We start from the raw sequence: 20231 nt of genomic DNA on the forward strand, positions 1-20231 counted from the left end.
ATCTCCTGCTCCTCCCTTCAATGAATTGGAAGTCCCACCGGCCGCCCGCCCGGCTCTGAGAAGGCCAACCACATCTCACAAATGGGGCGGACAGGAGAACGAGGTGATCTGCTGATGTCCTTGGTGTTTTGAATGACAAAGAATTCAAGGGCAGGAGAGATTTTGGTCTGAGCTGACTTCACAGGGCTGCAGGACTTGGGTCTCTTGGACTTCCAATAACAGGTTAATTCTTGTGATGTGTGGATCATTTTCCTCCGGCGCCACAATAAGGGATTTCAGCTGTCGATTAACCACAATCATTGCTGAGTCAAACTCAATTTAGTGTTTGTTGACAGGTTTAGTAGAAAAATGACTCGCACACAAACCATCTCCATTGATCATCTCAAAGACTTCATCATGAATGCAACTTAATAACCTTCTGTTGTTTTGATTCATGGCAGACCTACAACTTCTACAAACTGCATCTGTTGACATTTTTCTATTGTGAAAAATGACTATGTGTGACGTGAAAGGTGCAGTTCAAACAGATGAACCTACACTGTAAACACCAGTTCATTCGTGGCACAAACTTTAGTGTAAAGTTCACGCAAATGTTTCGGACTGTCAAAATGGCATTAAAACTTTATATTTGCTTGACATTCATTTCTTGTAAGACTGACTGAAAAAGTTTTGGTTTTATATAGCCTAATTATTTAAAGACCAATTAAGAACACATACATTGTGCATATGTTCTGATAGCCAAACTAAAAGAAATGGTTGGAAAATATGGTACTCAGTGGTTTTATGTTGAAATGACATGTCAATATCCTGTTCAATACACAACAAAAACACATTATTACAGAAGAAAAAAAACTATGACAAACCCATTGTAGGTTACCTGGCACCACCAAACAGCAGACAAAGTTAGCAATTAGCAAGTGAACATAAATCAAATCAAATGAGTTTGTTAATTAACAAAAACCTACCATTTCTGTGTTTAACTCTTTTCTCTCCAGTTCCATACTATTCAGGTTAGTTTGGTATTCTTTTGCGTACTGTAATTCCCTAATGTTTGCCTCACTTTTCCTCCTCTCTATTTTGTTATCCTGTTTCTTTCTAAGTTCATGTTTGGTTCTATTGTGTCTCTGCTGTTTCCTTTTATTTGTTTTTTTCTATTTGTTACAATGCTCTATTTTCTGTTGTGTCCTCACTTTTTTGACATATTCCAAAGGTTTCATTTCGGTCTGGAGTTTGTTAAATTACTTTCAACATGACTCACAATACTTGTCAAGGTTAGCAGAGCTGGCTGTTAGGCTTTATTAATGAGCTGGTGGCTTTAGGGAGATTTAATAAAAAGAAAAACAGTCCTGCTCTTACCCCAGGATATTGTCCGGCGGTTGTTATGTTAATCACTTAGGCCTAATTAATACCATGCATATCATTAGCAAAATGAAGATTCAAATGCCAGCATGCGTTAATTACCGTTATAGAAGTCATCTACATTTCTGCGGTGAATGTTAACCGTCTGCCAGTGCTAATTTACTTGAACCCCTGTCATCTGGTGCAAAATGAGAAAATGACACGTTGTATAAGGTTTCAGTGATAATGGAGAGGGGCAGGAGAAAACATACATATTACAACAAATGTTGCCTTGTAGTGTAATCTAATGACATGACTTTATTACACAATATTCAAATTCACATTACCTGATGGGTTCACATGTGTTTCAGAGATTTTATGTACTTTTTTTTTTTTGCTGTGTTTCTGCTGTTTAACTGTCCATAAAAACCTGTACTTGTGTCTTACACAGGATGTTTAGCAGTATCAAGATGATCTACTGTGTGAGTGTGTGTGGTTCAGGGGGATTTCCTGATATAATCTCCAGTCCTTTCATTCCTAATAAGCCTCATTCGATGTGCCACAAATCCCCTGACTTATTGTTGTTATTGAGACGTGGGAAAAGGCCACTTAACTAATTCACCACCTCCTTCCTTTTGTGTTCGACTTTAAATGACTGAAACCATGACGCCCACCGCACACAAGACTGTCAGACCTGCAAGAAAAACTTAAAAACTTTTAATTTCAAAAAAGCACAATGATTTTTATAAACACTCATCTTTTATAAGTTACTCATATAGAGAGTCTGCAATCATATTGCAGATAATTTTCTCTCTTTAAAGGTCCATTGTGAAAGATGTATGGGGATTTATTGGCAGAATATGATATAAATAGAATATTATATTCATAAATATGTTTTCATCAGTATATAATTCCTTGAAAATTAGTATTGTTGTGTTTTTGTTACCTTAGAGGGCGCAGGTCCTCTTCCCCAGAGAGCACCATGTTGCACCACCATGTTCGTGAGTTTCACGGCCACTGTCAGCCCTCCTATACACTTGAAAGAGGAGAGTGAGGGAAGGTGTTTGCAATCACCACTAGATGCCACTAAATCCTACAGACTGGTCCTTAAAAGCTCATCTTAAAGAAACTGTTTAGCTTTATGTTGGAACATCACATTATACTGTTATATGTGGTTGTTTTTTTAAGTAGTATATTTTGGACTTGTCATGAACATGTGAGTTTTATTATACTGTCAAATGCTTTTGTAACAGCGCCATTAATCATTTCCTGGACTTTGGCTATGCTGGTATCATTTGAACTTGTGAAAAAGTTGTCATTAAATGTTATAAGGCCAGTTTGATGACAGAGTACAGTACCAGGGTGGTTTAGCTGACAGAGTTAGCTGATGGACAGACAGCCATCAGCTAGTTCACTTGTTGCTGAAGTATGCGAGCCGCTGTCTGCTGTTATCTGTAGCTGGTGTTAACTAGTTAGCCCAGTTAGCGAGTCCCAGGGTGCCAGGACCCCAGCCCAGCAAGAAAACCACCTCAGTACTCTTTTCCCTGTCAAACTGCCTACCACCTCCAGTTCATCCAGAGTCATCTAGACACTGACGACACTAGCATGGTGGGGAAAGGGCCGATCAATACTGTGCATGTATATTTCTCAACAGAGGTTTTCTGAGACTTGATCAAAGTCTAGGTCTTGTCAGGACACGACCCTGGATGTAATTTCCAAGACTTAAGAGTTACTTGTAATTTGCAAAAAAAAAAAAAAAACTTGTAAAAAAAATCTTTTACTTTTAACTTTTAGTATTTCTGTGGTTAAAAAATAGTTCCAAGGAAACATATTAGCAGTGAGGTCTGTGGATTATCCAGAGGCAAATGAGAAAAAGCTGTCTTGTTGATTTGGGTCAGCCAACCATTAATTCAGCTCAGAGACGGCCTTGCTTTGAGAGTTGTGTCAGAAAGTTGTGTTCAAATTACATGAAATTGTAGTAATACAAAGATGATCTCTGCCAACTTTAAACATCTTCTTAATTAATCCTCAACTTGCACACATAATTAATTGATATACATGCCCGCCCCCCCACCGCAGTCTCACACTGTGCTTCCCCGCTGGGGAAGTTAATTGTCAGGTTAGACGGTTCGCCTCCAGAGGATTTGTGCTGTGAATTATAATGATTTCCACTTTTTTCTCCACTGTCACTACTGCCTGTTAACTAACTAATGAATTATGCCTATAACACATCCCTAGGTAGGCTACCATATATACTGTATTAAGTCACTTATGTTATGGATCAGTATTCTTATTTACTTTTACTAATACCTCACTATTATAACTCCTGTATAGATATGATCTGCAGTACTAAGATTAATATCACTTCTGCTGTCATTGTTTATATTGAGTAAGGCACCATCTACCATGTGTAATAATAGTAATGATAATAAATTTAGGTAGGCCTATCATTTTGACATTTTTGAATATACTATGATTTGCTTTCTGGCAGTTTTACATGGGAAACTTGATACCACACTTATATTAGCTTAGCATAAAGACTGATTTTAGAGAAGAAGCAGTTGTAAAAATTACTATCGGTAAGTGTTTTATCAGTCAACAAAGTTTGTATCACTATTATAATTAAAGGCATAGTTTGACATTTTGTGAAATACCACTCTTATGTCTGTACAGTAAATATGAAGCTACTGCCAGAAGCCAGTTAGCTTAGCATAACGACTCAAAACCATGGATGTATTAAACACAGGTTACCAGACGCAAAGATGGCGCTAAGGTATGCCTCTGTATACGTCAAAAAAGTTTTCTAGCTTCCAGGTTTACTGCCGAATTATGTGGCCCACTGGCAATGCGCAGTTCCCGGTCAGGACATAGACTTTACATTGTGATGACGTAACTGATTTTAAAATCACTTTTTCCGGCTCAAGGAAATTTTTGCAAATATTTAACCTCCATCGACCAAAAACTCACAATAGAAAGAGTCATTATTGACCTTGTTTGGAGTTTGAGGTGTCCTGCCAACAGTTTTATTAATGTCTCTTTTATAGCTGTTTCATTCATTTATGCTCAAAACAGGAAAACAGCTAGCCTGGGCCTGTTCAAAGGCAAAAGTCCAGATTCCTGTACCTCCAAAGCTCTTTCTTTAAATATCTTGTTTGTCCATACAAAAACTGAAGTGTAAAAACAAGGGGTTACATGACTTTTTATAAATAGTGAATTCAGAGGTGCAAATAGGTGGGTTTTGTTAACTTAGGAAAGAGCCAGGCTAGCTGTTTCCTAGTGTTTCTAGTCTTTGTGCTAAGCTAAGCTGACTGGCTGCAGGGTGTAGCTTCATATTTACAATGCAAATGTGAGAGGTGTATTTCCCAAAATGTCAAATTATTCCTTTAATTAAAATAGTAATAATAATGCTTTGTCTACTAGTACTAATTAAAGTGATAATATAGCTACTTCAACTTCTAATTTCTGCTTTTATAGGCTACACTGCTAATTATGCTAACACTGATGGTAGCTTATACTGTTACACGATTTTATCTTCTTTTTTTTTTCTTTTTTTTTACATAAAAGCAAGTTATTTTTACACCTTGTTATTCTGGATATTTATCCTCATATATCTGTGCTCAGATATGATGTCAGCTGACAAAACAAGCTTCAAGTTGGCCATCTTTAGATATGCACTCTTGTCCTCAATCAGCTGAATATGATTGTTCTCCTCAGGCTAAAGTACAGGTGACTGGACTCAATATATTTTCTTTGTTCAAGTGTTTCCCCAGAGTGCTGGAGATGGGGCAGAAAAACGGCCATCTTGGACAAAGGATGCCGCTCGACCAGCTTTTTCCCCCCGGTCTCTGCTCTGCTTCTGTCTTTCAGTCATGTCCATTTCAAAGTCATCCAAAAGAAGCAAATGTGTGTGCGTCAAACATTTTTCTCATCACACATTTTGACGATGTATTGTGCAAAAACATGCATGGCCTTCTTTATAAAATATACAGAAAAAATACAGCTATCTGAGTAATTCTGAAATTCACAGCTAAATAATTCAGCAGTTTCTCATTACCAGCTCCACCCACATGAGGAGCAGACACCTTAAAACTTCACAAAGACAAGTGAGTGTCCTCGTACTTCATCGCCTCTCCACGCTACAACTAAATCTGGCATTATTCTAATTAATGAGATGAGTTCATTAGTGTTCTCGGGGTTAATGTGTTGTCCTAGAGCAGATTAGTGGAGGGATTCCAGTGTTGCTGGAGCATCCTAATTAGATCACAGTGGGTGCTGCCTGCTTAAATAGATGGAATAATGAAAGTCGTCACTCTTCGCAGCGGCAACTTGATTACTGCGCCCCATCTCTGCTCATAAAAGGCTCAACGTTCACCTGGAACAGTGCTGCTCTCTATCAAATGGATTCAATTAGATGTATCAATAAAACAGTAATAGCACTTTTTGTTCAAGTTTGGACTGGATTTGTTCTGGTGAGGATTTGTGGGCAAAACTGCCATCCAGAGGACTGAGGTGGTACTGCAGCCTGAATGAGGGTTTGAGTCTACATTATTACTGCTCCACAATATAGCAATGTTACAGAGAAATATTGCAATATTATTATTATTATTATTTTCTCAAGACAGCAGGTAGATATTTTCAGCAAAACTAAGTAATAAATAAGCTTAAATTCTGACTGGGAAGGTCTTAAATATTTATTTATTTAAAATCCATATGTCTATAAGCTTAGCAGTTGGGAATTCTACCTTGATATAGGCCTTGTCACATTTCACACTGGCTGTAAGACAATTGTGGTGATTAATGCGATTATATTTTTAGTCACTAATAAACATATTTGGACAAGTTGTTCTTTTGGTAACTCAACCAATGATTGTCATTTTACTCTACTTATAATTTTGAACTGACAATACAGTGTATGCATTTATTAAGAAGAGTACACCTATATTTTCACATTTAACATTTGAGCAATATAACTTGCTGAAACATGTAGACACCCTGGGAGTATTTTGCAATTCAAGAGACAAAAAAGAGAGTGAATATCAGAGCTGTCAATCAACAGATTTTCATTATATAGCCTAAAACATGACACCACTACTAATGTTTCAATTCAATAAATAATCAAAAATGATGATACACTGTAGGGTTTTAAATAACTTGTCGTTTTAAGTAGAGGTTACATAATCCACAAAAAGTTCATAGTAATCTAAAATTATTAGTTTAATAAATACAAAAGAAAGAAAATTATACAGGCACTTTTTACAGAACCAGAGATTCTAAACAAATTTTAAGTTGACACTACTTTTTACAATTAATTCATTTTCATTTTTTAAATTTATTATATTTGGTTTTACAGTGGACAAGCTCGCAATAACACCTTCATAAGTTGATAGAGTATTTACAGTTTGTGGCACTTTTTTTTAAGAGAATGGTAATTTAAACCATCAGGATCAAAGGACACTGAGGCTACGTCCTAATTTTAGCAATTTAGCAACCTCTGGGGAGTTTCTTAATGAAACATATTAATGTAGTTGTTATTTTATTAGCTCTGATTCTGGTATTTTGGGAAGGAATATATTTGTTTGAGACTTAAATGTCTGTGTGTGTTGGTTGTGAAGACTTTCACTCATGATCTCAGGACTTAATTCCTGGCTACAGTCCTCAACTCATTACTGGAGCATGAAATGAGTCAGCTTACAAATGAACAACTTGTTCTGCACGTCTAATTGTATCAAATGTGTTCAGTAGCTGGCATTGATATGTACACAATTCCAGTTGTAATTCTGTATTTCTATTGTTTTATTATGATTTCTTTATTTAGTCTTCTTGGCTGTATGACATTGCCCAAATCCAAATATCATTCCCTCCTTTTGTTTTGTGTTTTGTCTCACATTAATCCCGCTGCCTTGAAGCGGTTTTCATCATTTTCTCCGTTAAGCTTCTAAAATTAACCTAATCTTCTTTGCTCCTCCCGTCCCACCCACTCTGTCTTGTTGTCGGAGCCCACTCACTCATCTTTTTGTAGTGTTTCCTAAGAGGAGAATGTTGTCGAGATAAGTGGCATATTACACTCCAACAGCGGCCACGGCGAGTGACTTTGTGATTATGATGCAGAGGGTGTTGTCTTTGAGATAGGCAGAGGAGGAGGAGGAAGACTGGGGATTATGAGGCTAATTCCCCTTATAACTTTTTCCCTCATTAATCTCTGCGGAGGGATACGAGATTCTTTAAATGCTAATGTCTAATAAAGATGTCAGCGGTGACATTTTACAGTGGCGGCGCAGATGTGAACAAAGTTGACCGTGTTGTTGTGGAAGAACTTTTCTCACTTTATTCATTTTACTCATCTCACATGTTAATTTGAAGAATCCTCTCTTGGGATTAGACATGAATGTGTTATAATCACGGATACTTATGCGCCATCAGTTCAAACATTTTGAGCCAAGGTCGAACCGAACGAGACACCCCTTCTCTTGTCCTCACAAATAACTAATAACTCTTCACTTTTTCAGAGGAATCAAACTTTAATTCAAACACACGTTGGTTCTGTTTAATTTAAGCACAATCAGCTCTATTTACAGGAAATTAGTGGAGGTCAATGTGGCAACATGATGAAGACGAGACGGTCAAAAAGGAAATCCTGGATTTCCTTAAAAGCACCCATAGATCACCTAAAAACATATGAGAATAAATCACTGGGGCCTCATCTAATACATAACTTCCAGAGCAAAATCACCCCTTGCGATCCCTTTATACAGAATTAGTGTCCAAAAGGCAGAAAATGAAATGTACAGCAGATCCTTCCTTTGCGTTCCCTTTCCAAGGGCAAATCATTCTCTGAAAATCCCTTCTGAAGGGAAATGGTGGTTTTTCGACACAGTGTCATTCTGTTGAGGCTTTTCTTACGCTGACGACGGCCGCCAGTCAGTCACAGCACCCTTGGGGGGGGAGGTAAATGAGAATGTGACAACTACTAAAGGTTCGCGTAATATCGATCTCTGTTCTCATAATCTCTGTAGGCAAACCGAGCATCCTTCTTGCTGTGCGGGATTCGTCCGAACGGCGCGTGGTCGTTGAAACACGTGTCGAAGACGTCGTCCACTATTTTCTCCGCGTCCTCTCGGCTGATGTTCCTCACTGCCAGGATGGAACGGAGGGCGCGCCCTCTGACGCACTCCTGCCAAAGAAAAAAAAAAAAAAAAAACATGATCAAAGTGTTAGATTACATAGAAAAACCTGAAAGCTGCCAGTAAAAGTTCCAGCACAGGTACCTGATGATGCTGCTTCAAGCCGAAGTTGAATCTGGCGGCTTCATTGCTGAAGGCGCAGTCTCCACTGAGGTTAGCTGCCCGAATCTGAAATAAAAAGCAGACCAATTCACTTTTGAATATAATACATTATGAAGACAAGGAGCAGAGGGTTTACAATCTGTCCCTTTTAAAAGGGAAGAAAATGAAGAAACTTCAGGGAGGGTCACAGAGGAGGGTTCCCACCCCAGGACAGACAGACGTGATAGATGTTGCACAAACATAACAGAAGAACAAAAATCATGTTAAATACAGAATGATTTGATGATGATTTTTTTGAGAAATAAAATTGGATTAGGGTAAGATTGGATTAGAAATCCTTTATCCACAAAGGGAAATTCATTTTGCTAAGGTCGATACCATACAGACAAACAGAACAATTAATATATGCAAAAAGAAAAAAAGATTTGATTCTATCTAATAATAGCTTTCACTTTTTTGTAACATACCGGATACAAGTGTTCATCAATTAAAAACTCCAGGTATTTCAAAGTAGATGCCAGCTGTATCAATCCTCTGTAGAAAATAGTCCCCACCAAATTCAGTATTAATGAATTCATGAGAAGTTTATGAGAATATATGAGAGGTTGTTCTCTGCTCCCTGCCCGGGGACCACAGATGAAAATAAGCTTGTATCTAACTCTGGTACAGCTAAGGAGCTTGTCTCTGTCAAACAAATGAAATAAGATAAAATAAAATATTTACTCCTGTTTCAGTAACAATTTAATCAAACGTTACTAAAACACAATGCCCACCTGTTTTAAGAAAAAAACAAACATTTTTTAAGATAATGTATATTTATGTCCATTTTTTTCCTGCACTTTGAGTACATTTTACACATATTAAAGACAAAGAGCAGTGACAGAATACTTTAGCTTCTTGTGTAGCTGTAACCCTCTATTCCAGTGTTTCCCAATCCTGGTCCTCAGGGCCCACTGTCCTGCATGTTTTAGATGTTTCTCTGCTCCAACACACCTGATTCAAATGATCAGGTTGTTAACAGGCTTCTTCAGAGGCTTGATGACGAGCTGATCATGTGAATCAGGTGTGTTGGAGCAGAGAAACATCTAAAACATGCAGGACAGTGGTCCCTGAAGACCAGGATTGGGAAACACTGCTCTATTCAATCAAAGAGAAAATTCAGTAACTGGTTCATTCATGACAACAAGAAGACAAGACAGACCAAACCGAATCACACAATAACCACTGCACGTAAATCCAGAGCGCTGAACACACCAGGACTCACCTCAGAACAAGCCAGGTGTCTGTAGTTGTTGAACCAGTCCACGTGGGCCCGACAGTGGTCAAAGGCATGAATGAGCTCGTGTGTGACCACTCGGGTCATATGGGACTGCTGGTGGATGTTGTTCTGGCACAAAACAATCTGCAAACAAAAGCAAAAAATTTCAATGCCGAATTATTTTAAGCCTTCAGAACCTGCTTTGCCTTTATTACTGCCAAGACCTTACTTACTTGAGAAGAAGCTGCGTCAAAGCCGCCACTGACAGTCCCGTCACAATCTTCACAGGAGAAATGTCGATCTTTAAACACTTTGCTGTGTTGAGAGAACAAAAAGCGTCAAGTGTAAAAAAAAAAAAAAAAAGTGCCATTGAAGTGGAGGGAGGACAACAAGTTGAAATGACTTCAATATTAGGAAAAAATGCACATGAATATTTGGGCAATTAAGTCATTAACTAGGAATTTGATTTTTGTGGCCTGCATGCAGTAAATGTTTGAAACACAAATGAGAAAAGGACACATTAAAGGACCAGTGCGTTGGACTTAGTGGCATCTGGCAGTGAGCTTGTTGACTGACACCATGTGTATAAGGTGGCTGCAAAACTCACACAAAATGAAAAAGGCCAAATCTTAAGTGTTTGAAACATGGCAGTGCAAGATAGCAGCGTCCCTGGAACAGGGCCTGCAACCTCCGTAAATAGAAACTAGTTATTCTAAATTAATAAGTCTTAGTTTCAGATGATTAAACGCTAATGAAAACATACTTTTTAATACTATATTCCATTTCTACCACAGGACAGGGTAAACACAGGTGTTGCTCATGATAATTAAGGTTCAGTTCCATTCAGGTCAAACAGTGTCAGGGTGTTGCTACTGTGCACGTTGGCTCACTGGAAAGGTTCCACCACACTAAATGGAACGCGACTTTAATTAGTGTCGCTAGTAACACCTGTGTTTCTCCTACTATTTAATGTCAAAATGGCTGCGATGAAAAGGTTCTAATATGTAAAAATGAGAAAAAAACATTCCCTGGTTGTTGGTTTGTAGTGATGTTAAAGTCACAGTCGAAGGTCAACAATGACATACTTGTATTTTATTTTAAAATGATACATACCATCCTGAACTTTTCATGGCACTGAGGAGGAGTTTGGCATATGGACCTGAGAGAAGCACAGAAATCATTTAGAACTGAATGTACTTAACATCCACTGCTAGCTAAATTAGCTAATGCTAAATGCTGTTACTCTTGCAGCGGCGCAAACATGCTAACATTGCACTGGTAATTAAATTATAAACGCATTTGAAAGAACTTTTAATCTGACAGCGTGTCCAATGTTCATTGCTGGGATGACATTCCCTTTTAAAGGGTACTTAACTGTTAGCCAGCTAACTGCTATACTCACTAGTTTCCACTGCGAACTGTAACATGACCTGACACTTGTGGTTGAAAGTGAACAGGCTCTCCCCGATCGATCCCTTCTTGTATTTTCTCGTGCTCCTCTCCGGGAATAAGTCGTATCCATATTCCTCCTCTTGTTTCGTCTGGTCCATTGTATGAAATTTTGCCCACAATTTGGAAATATTAGCATAAATTCCCCTGGTAAGCTACCGCTAGCTAGCAAGAGAGGTCATCGCTGTTTTGTAGATCACGTGACGACGATAGGTCAAAGGTAATGATGGGACTATTTATGTGCAATTGTATTAGCATCGCTCTTATACAAAAAAAGTTTTATAACATTCTTCCTAATATAATATATATTTTTAAATTCTATAAAAAATATTGTGTTAAAGACTAGCCTATTGTGTAGATCGTCTATTCAGAACGTGTAGGCAGGTCGTCTACTCGAAGCAAAATATGTGGACCAAAACCAAATATAAGGAGGACAGTTTTTCGTGCAATTACAGCTCTCTGTATACTTTTTATCATGACAAGGGAGATGGGTCCACGGGCCACCTTTCACGTTTCACAGAGTTTTTATCTCATAATTATGACTTATTGTAGGGATATTTTTCTTTTACTGGCGGAAATGGGCCTCCATGTAAACATGTAGTAGTTTTAGTAGTAGTTTTGTAGTTTTACGAATTGATGACATTACAGAACCACAAAAATTATAATGTCCATTGTCTTAAAAATAAAAAATACTTGTTGGGTACTCAGCGCCTCTTTAGGTTGGTTATTTGTAGGCTTCAATAAAGGACAAGTGAATAAAATGTTTTTGGAGTAACATATCTGTTGTAATATAGACGATCTTTGGTTACGCCCAGCACAGGACGGAAGCGCAAAGGCTGCTGGGATTTTGCTGTCATGGCTCCGAACGTAAACAGAAAGCTGTGAATAAGGACACACTTTGTTGTAGTATTTGGCCAAATTAACTGCCGCTGCATTTTAACTGTAATTGTCAGCCGGAGAAAGAAGTGAAAGGTACTTTACAAGGTTCAAGTAGCAACAGAGTCACTTATAATTTACTTTATTTTCTTATATGTTTGGTATTTCTGCTAGCTAGCCGGTTAGCTGCTAGCCACAAAGCATGACAGCGTGATTCTCGTGTTTTCCTCTTGGCTTCAACACCAACTTCAAGACAACAACTGCAGCAACAAGTGTTGAGAAATTGTCCAAACAAATGTCTGTTTCACAGGGAATAACATGTCTGGAGGAAACAAAGCCATTGAGTTACAGCTTCAGATGCGGCAAAATGCTGAGGATATGCACAGCTTCATGAAGGAGCTGGAGTGCTGGGAGAAAGACATCAAGAAGAGGGACGAGGAGCTGAGGACGGGAGAAGTGCAGGAGGTCCAGGTTTGTTCCTGTTGTAGACATCCATCCATCTCAGGAACTGATAATAGACTGGATGATCTTCAGGTGTTAGCAGCTTGTTGTCTGTGTGTTGTAGAAGAAGCTCCCACCTGTGCGCAACAAAGACTACAAAACAAAGATGAGGGAGAAGAAGAAGAAGAAAAAGGAGCCAACAGGCGATGGAGATGCCAAGGGAGAGGAGTCCAAGCAAGCCTCAAGGATAAAAGCATATGATTATCGATCATGGGACAAGTTTGACGTGGTAACTACTGCATTCTTACAACATATACTTGAATGGATAGTTGGGATTATTATTTGAATTAGGTGTTGTTGAGAGGTACTTATTCATAGTCAGTGTATTACCTACTGTAGATGTCGGTCAACACGCTCCAGATTGGAGAAACAAAAAGGGATGCAGATCAGGAAGCTCGGCAATGTCCTGCTGTGGACAGGGTCAGCAACAAAAGTTATTTTAGCCACTTAAAAAGATCCACCTAAAAAACACCAATATCAGTTTAAGCATATGCTATATTAAGAATGTTTTCAGTGCTTTACTTTGCTGTCAGACCTTCAGCTGTCAGCCTTTTCTGATTTAAGTGGCTAAAATACATACAACCCTGCTTTAAAAAACCTGAACTATCCATTTGACATGATCCGTGACATTGTGGAGTAGCTGGCAAAAAAAATTATGCTTCCATGCTTGCAGGATAAGGTTCTGTCAGAGATGGACAAGGAGGAAAGTCCTGCTGAGTCAAACGAGTCAGACTCTGAGGAAGCTGCAGTGGATCGGGAGAAAGGGATAGCTGAAAAAGAAAAGGTAAATGCTATATGAAAGGTACTGCAAAGAATAACGGTAGAGAAAGAGAAATGACCGTTTCATAAAGCAGATTTACATCTTTTATTTTTAGGGTAACAAGTTTTTCAAAGATGGGAAGTACAACGATGCCATTGAGTGTTATACCAGAGGGATGGGTGCAGATCCTTACAACCCCGTGCTTCCCACAAACAGAGCCACATCCTTCTTCAGACTCAAAAAGTAAGTGGTATTGTCCATATTGCTGCTGTTTTCAGTAAAATTTTCAAAAATGTGCCAACATTAAGATGGGTGTGTGTCAGTGAAAAGGTTTGTTCTCCTGTAAATCACTGCGACTTCGTTCTTTGCAGGTATGCTGTGGCAGAGTCTGACTGCAACTTGGCGATAGCTCTGGACAGCAACTACTTCAAAGCTTATGCACGTCGAGGGGCAGCGCGGTTTGCACTGAATAAATATGAAGCTGCATTAGAAGGTGAAAAACTGCTCAAAGGATTAGATGATCTTTTTTTTACATTTGGAACACTGAGATAAGAATATGACTCTATCTCTGAACAGATTATGAGATGGTTCTCAAGCTCGACCTCGGGAACGTGGAAGCACAGAATGAAGTGAAGAAAATCAAAGAGGTGAGTGTGAAATTATCACTATGGGGTAAGATTAATTTTTCAAGTCACCCGCTCTTTTATTTCCTGTCTTTTCCTGGCTGGTTTCAGATACTCGGACAACAGGCCCCTGCCGCACCGAGTGAAGCCACACAGCCACAGGAGGCCCCCACACCAGACCCTGAGCAGCAGAGACTGGAGGAGGAGCAGCAGAGACGGCAGGAGGCAGTCGTACAAAAAGACAGAGTAAGCTCACATGTCAGAAGCTGGTAAAGTAAACCCAAATTTTGATGTTTTACACATTTTTGTAAGAATTGATCATTTGTATTAATCTATGTTTGAGGTGTTTAAGTGCAGAGATTGTATTAAGTATTGAAAGTATGGAAAACCCTTAATTTTAACAATTACAAGAATCAGAATCAGAAATTCTTAATGAGCCCAGGGGGGAAATTTGTCATGTAACAGATGCTCCCCTTCAAAAATAGAAAATATATGAGCATAGAGAAACTATAAGAAAATAGAAAATAAGATGTATAGATATGTACATTCTAATTAATATGTTAAAAAATAATATAACAATAATACGACAAAAATAAATGTAAATGAGAAATATGTAATAAATAATAAATGCTAGAATTATGTACAAAAATGTGTAACATGCTACAATGTATAACTGTGTAACAGTAAACAAATCAAGCTGTGTTTGTTTGGAAACACTTTTCTCAAAGCAGTGATGTTTTCTCAATGTGTGTCAGGGAAACGCTTACTTCAAAGAGGGGAAGTATGAAGCGGCTGTCGAGTGTTACAGCAGAGGAATGGAGGCAGACAGCATGAACGTCCTCCTGCCTGCCAACAGAGCCATGGCCTTCCTCAAGCTCGAGAAGTGAGCACAACATTTATTTTTCCGGCACTTTTTTTTTTTCTTGTTAGAGTGAAAAGGCCTCTGTTAAAACCAGATAAACCATTTGTTGCAGGTATAAGGAGGCAGAGGAGGACTGCACCAAAGCCATCTCTCTGGACAACACTTACTCCAAGGCTTTCGCCCGTCGTGCCACAGCCAGAGTGGCTTTAGGAAAACTGCAGGAGGCCAAACAAGGTGCTGTGTAGAACAACACTGACCTCCATAGGCAACCAGTTTAACCTGCTTTTACAGGGTTTCTGCAGGTTGTTAAAAAGTTTAAAGGCATTAAAATGTCTTAAAAATTATTATGACAGGTCTTAAAATTGAATTATGCAGTCAGTGCTACTTTTATTAAGTTGGATTTAACTTCAGTCTCACTTTTAATGTGTTTTTGGGGAAAGAAATAGTATTGATCACGCTGTAACAGCCACTAATGCAAACTATGCTTGTTCTTTTTTGCCCATATGGATGTGAAATAGGTCTTAAATTACATTCATAATGGTCATAAAAAACCTTAAATTTAAGTTGTTGGAACCAGCACAAACCCCTGTTCTAACACCAGGAAGACCAAAAAGTTCAGACTGAGTAGTATTCTTCTAGATAATCTCTGTTGCTATTGTTTAAATTTTCATCTTCACTTATGTTGCAGAATTGGTCATGTTGTATTTAAAGGCAATCCACAGCTCAAGTTATGTCTAGAAGTTGCGTTACTTTCTTAATCAACCTTAATTAAACATTAAAATATTCTACTAGAGTTGTCTTGAAATGAAGTTACACTAAAATAATATAAGCAAGGAGTATTGCTATCACTTATTGACTCTTAAATCTCTGAAGTCTAAAATCTTTGTGTTGATGTGTGTTACAGATTTCCAGGAGGTGTTGAAATTGGAACCAGGGAACAAGCAGGCCCTGAATGAGCTCCAGAAACTCCAGATTGTATGTTTTAAGATCCACTTATTTGTTCAAGTGAACTTAGTTCAAATGGTAAATTAATAGTTGATAAGGGAACAGTGCTAAAATATGAAGAGCAGAGGTAATCAGGTTATTCTGCATTCCAGAGATACATTTACAGAAATACTATTTTTACACGAAACTTTGAGCTCTTCGTTGTTGGTTGTTAGTAGAGAAATAAAATTAATTCTCTCCATCACCATGATAACATAACTGTGTTTTAAGCCCCTCTGGTTATGATCACGACTGATTAAATTCCAGTCTAATGTACAGATGACTGATGGACATGTCCGACTCTCTTAGCTTCGATCTTCCACAGACTTCTCTTGTCTCTTGTTAATGTCATTGTATGATGTCAGGACGACGACTCCAGCGGCCTCCTTCAAACACCAGACAGCACGCAGAGGAGAACAGTTCAGCCAATTGACAAACCAACACATCTGAGGTCAACTGTAAGTTCTCATTTTTTAATGTTCAGTTCTACTTTTCCCTTAATGCAGATATTTTAATGCAGATTTTTAAGCAGTTTTTATTGAGTAAAAATACAAATATTTGCTGAACTCATTGTCTCAAATTGAAAGATCTGCTTTTGAAACTCTTTTCGGTTTTTGTAGTTTATGTCAGAAAATAACCTATTTGAAGACATTAGTTTGGGCTCTGGGAAATTGTGTTACAGCATTTTATAGGCTAGAAGATTCAATAAATAAAACTAGTAGATTAGTTGATGTAGAAAGTGATGATATGGAAGATGATTTTGTCTTAATACAATGTAGAGCTCTAACAATTAGTCAATTAAAGAAAATTGATTAACTGTTTTTGTAATTGATTAATCATTTCAGTCAATTTTTCATGCAAAAATGTCAAACATTTGTTAGTTACAGCTTCTTGAATGTGAGGATTTGCTGCCTTTCATTGTCATTTATGACAGTAAATGAAGAATCTTTGTGTTTTGGACTGTGGTTGGACAGAAGCAATTTAAAGACATCACTTTTATAGACTATTGAATATTAATTAATCCTGAAAATTAATCCTGAAAATAATTGTTAGTTGCAACCCTTATAGAATTCCTACTTTTGAAAAGCAGAAAACCTAATAATTGACATACAAACTGACTTCTGTTTCTGTCTACCATGGTAGCTCACTCCCCATGTTTAGAACATGCTTTAACATTGTGTTTCCAGCAGGTGGCAGCATAGACATCAATGTAGATTGAACATCTGGGTTCTGTAACCTTCGTTTTGTACAATCTTTGTTAGAAAATTTGAAAGATTTTTAAAAAACTGTATGATCACATCAATTGACACTGAACATCTTATGTTTCCCAGAAGCCACTGAGGAGGATTGATATAGAAGAAATAAGTGGAAAAGTGTCGGTGTCAGAGGTGGAGTCGGGTGGGTCCAAGTCCTTGGTCCAGGAGGTGGTGAAGGATGCTGCAGACGAGTCGTCTCCACTGTCGACATCACCCAGCGCCAAGATGATTAAGATTGAGGAGATCACAGAAGTCCCTCCGCACTCATCTGAGCAGTTAGTGGCATTACCTCGTCTATTTTATGAAATTGATTATTTTCTGTTTTCCAATGCTCCCAACACATCTGTAAACTGCTAAATATTGCATTATTCCCACCCAGTAAACATGTCTTCTGCTTCTGTTTCCCAGAATTCCTTCTAGCAGACAAACCAAACAGGCAGCACAGGAGAAAATCACTCATCCTCCTCAACCATCAACTAACCCCTCACCAACAGTAACAGACCTGCCTCCTCCACCCACCAACAGCTTCCAGCTGGAGGGTGACCTCCGCAAGATCGGAAACCAGCCTGAAGTGATTTACAGATATCTGAGGGTGAGGCGCGTGTTTGACGATGGCAGATCTGACTGTGTAATTTGCTGGTGACAAGATAATATTTGTGTGTTCAGACAGTATAATTATATGCTGTCAGCACGGCCGTGGCAGTGACAGTTAGGGCGTACATGCAGATAAATTCTTTTCTAATTTTAATGATGTATGTTCTCATTGCCGTGTCAATCTAGTCTGATTTCCACACATGTAATCTAAATCTCATTTTGAACAAAAACGGTATTTTCGCTAATTCTTTTCTGAAATAGTCTAAATTTTACAAAAATTTAGATTCCGGTTAGCACGCCCTCAGTTTGTCAAAGAAGAGAAGAGAAGGGCACCAGTATGGAAGCTGGGCAATGTACTGCTGTGGACAGCGTCAGCAACAAAAGGTATTTTAGCCACTTAAAAAAAGAATAAATAAATTATTTTCTGATGAGTTATATAAGCCAAATATCACTCTCTCCAAGCCAACCAAACTCCATAGATGAAATCAATCATTTTACCTCACTGAACACAGGAGTTTCTGGTCCCCTGCTTCCTCGATCTGTTTGTTTGTTTGTGTTATTGTGTGACTTCGGTGAATCTGAATTATCCTTTTAATAGACTTAAGTCGCACAATAACACAAACAAACAGATCGAGGTAGGGGAAGACTGGAAATTGTGTGTGTGTTCTGTGAGGTAAAATGACTGATTTCACCTGTGGGGTTTGGTTGGTTTGGAGAGAGCAATGTTTGGCTCATATAATGATTGTTTCCCTTCAGAAAAGGTTGTCTGACAACAAGGTAAAGCAGTGACACTGATATTGATATGTTTTTTTGTCTAGGTGGATCTTTTTTAAGTGGTGAAATACCTTCTTTCCATCCTGATGCCCCTCTCAGCTTCTCCTACCAGCCGATGTGCCGACCACATCTACTGTAGCTGATTATACACTGAATATTGATAATTACCACACTATCCCTGAACTATCCCTTTAATTGAAGTTCTCTCCCATGTTTTTGTTCTTGTCTTACAGCAAATCCAGCCTGAAGCATACGTAAACATTTTCCACAACTCCCTTGAACCTGACATCCTCTATCAGATCTTGAGGACTCTGCACGGCTTCTACATCAAGTGAGTTTTAAGAGATGGGGAAAAATCTGTTCATTTACACGTGTAGTATTGTGCTGTACATTAACATCACTCTTGTGCAGCAATGAAGCTCCGGCTGTAACACTGGAGGTCCTCAGCAGCCTAGCGAGTGTGAGGCGCTTCGACATGGCCGTCATGTTCATGTCCTCCACAGAAAAGAAAGGTGGAGTGTCTTTGATGTTCTGTTGCACTTGACTCCTACTTTTCTTTCTTTTTCAATCCCGCATTAATAATTGCTGCATTTGCTTCTGTTCCCCAGTGCTGAAAGAAGTGTTTGACTTCCTTCACCAAGCTGAGCTGGAAGCATCATCAGTCACAGCCTTGCAGAAGAAGTATGGAGTGTGACACTTGGATTTAAGGAAAATCTGCAGGTTCTATAGACTTTACACCTCAACATACAGTGCTGCAAAGCCAATAAAACAATATAGTTCTATTCTAATACTAAAAAAACTTTTATTCCATTAGTTTTCATTAAATTGAACTGGTGTGTTCTGGCCCTTCATCTATGGAAATACAATGTCATCTCTTTTCTTTATTCATAAACTGCATTTATTTGAAGTTGGAAGTTGGAAATTCACAAATTGTAGATTTTAAGTCAGACCTTGGGGCATTTTAATGTTGTTGGAAATTAAAAACGAGACTCCCAGTGTAGAATCCTGTTCCTGTGGAAGGGTATTAGGGTCAGGCACAAGGGGATAAAATGAGAGGTGTTTATTCTATTTTGCTGTCAGACGTTTAGTATTTAGTTAAGTCCCAGGCAGATGGGAAAAAAATTAATCATATCCGAGGAAGTTTTTTTGGGGGGGGTTGGGGGGAATAAAACTGAAAACTGAAATGTTTTCATGTTTTATTATTCCTGTTGTTTGCTGTTTTTATCCTGTAAGGCACCTTGTAAACCCTGTTTCGCAAAGACGTTATACAAATAAAGTTTAGAATTTTTATATTATTATGTTGAGAATAAAATTGAAACACCATTTTGAGAAAAAAAAGTCAAACTGGTATTTCAACTTTATTCTCAACATTTCAACTTCATTTTCAAAATGCAAAAAAATCTTTCTTCTCTTATTTTCTTTTTCTTATGCCTGGCATTAAAACCTAATGTACTTTATTTTCAAAGTGTAAAAGATAAAGATCTTCCTCCTCATTTTTTCTCATGCTTGGCCCTAATACTCTTTTGTATGGTGTTTATATAACACCTAATGTCATCATTGATACTGCGTGTAAATGTATGTTTAACCCTTCACTGCTCAACTTTCTGCATATATTTTTTATTTTTTTTGAGGGTTTTATTTGGTGACAGAAATAGGAGTATGCATGTACATCC

At 38.2% G+C, this 20231-nt stretch overlaps 2 protein-coding genes across 2 annotated transcripts; one reads left to right on the top strand and one right to left on the bottom strand.

The window, feature by feature from the left end:
• Positions 1-7836: 7836 nt before the first annotated feature.
• atp23 (ATP23 metallopeptidase and ATP synthase assembly factor homolog) lies at positions 7837-11589 on the bottom strand. Its single transcript, XM_084711348.1, has 6 exons — positions 11282-11589; positions 10993-11038; positions 10113-10194; positions 9886-10023; positions 8604-8687; positions 7837-8509 (listed from the first exon to the last, which is right to left on the bottom strand). Exons 1-6 carry the CDS (start codon positions 11427-11429, stop codon positions 8306-8308), a joined length of 702 nt encoding a protein of 233 aa, XP_084567474.1. The 5' UTR covers positions 11430-11589; the 3' UTR covers positions 7837-8305.
• A 925-nt stretch (positions 11590-12514) lies between these two features.
• rpap3 (RNA polymerase II associated protein 3) lies at positions 12515-19586 on the top strand. The gene is made up of 16 exons (XM_084710848.1): positions 12515-12675; positions 12770-12934; positions 13379-13489; positions 13581-13708; positions 13837-13958; positions 14042-14112; positions 14200-14334; positions 14844-14971; positions 15063-15184; positions 15855-15925; positions 16300-16392; positions 17266-17465; positions 17599-17782; positions 18792-18889; positions 18970-19070; positions 19167-19586. The coding sequence occupies exons 1-16, from the start codon at positions 12523-12525 to the stop codon at positions 19250-19252; spliced, it is 1968 nt and encodes a 655-aa protein (XP_084566974.1). The 5' UTR covers positions 12515-12522; the 3' UTR covers positions 19253-19586.
• The last annotated feature ends 645 nt before the right edge of the window (positions 19587-20231 follow it).

This window comes from Lutjanus erythropterus, chromosome 22, assembly GCF_056507025.1.
Source record: "Lutjanus erythropterus isolate fLutEry1 chromosome 22, fLutEry1.hap2, whole genome shotgun sequence".
NCBI lineage: Eukaryota > Metazoa > Chordata > Actinopteri > Lutjaniformes > Lutjanidae > Lutjanus > Lutjanus erythropterus.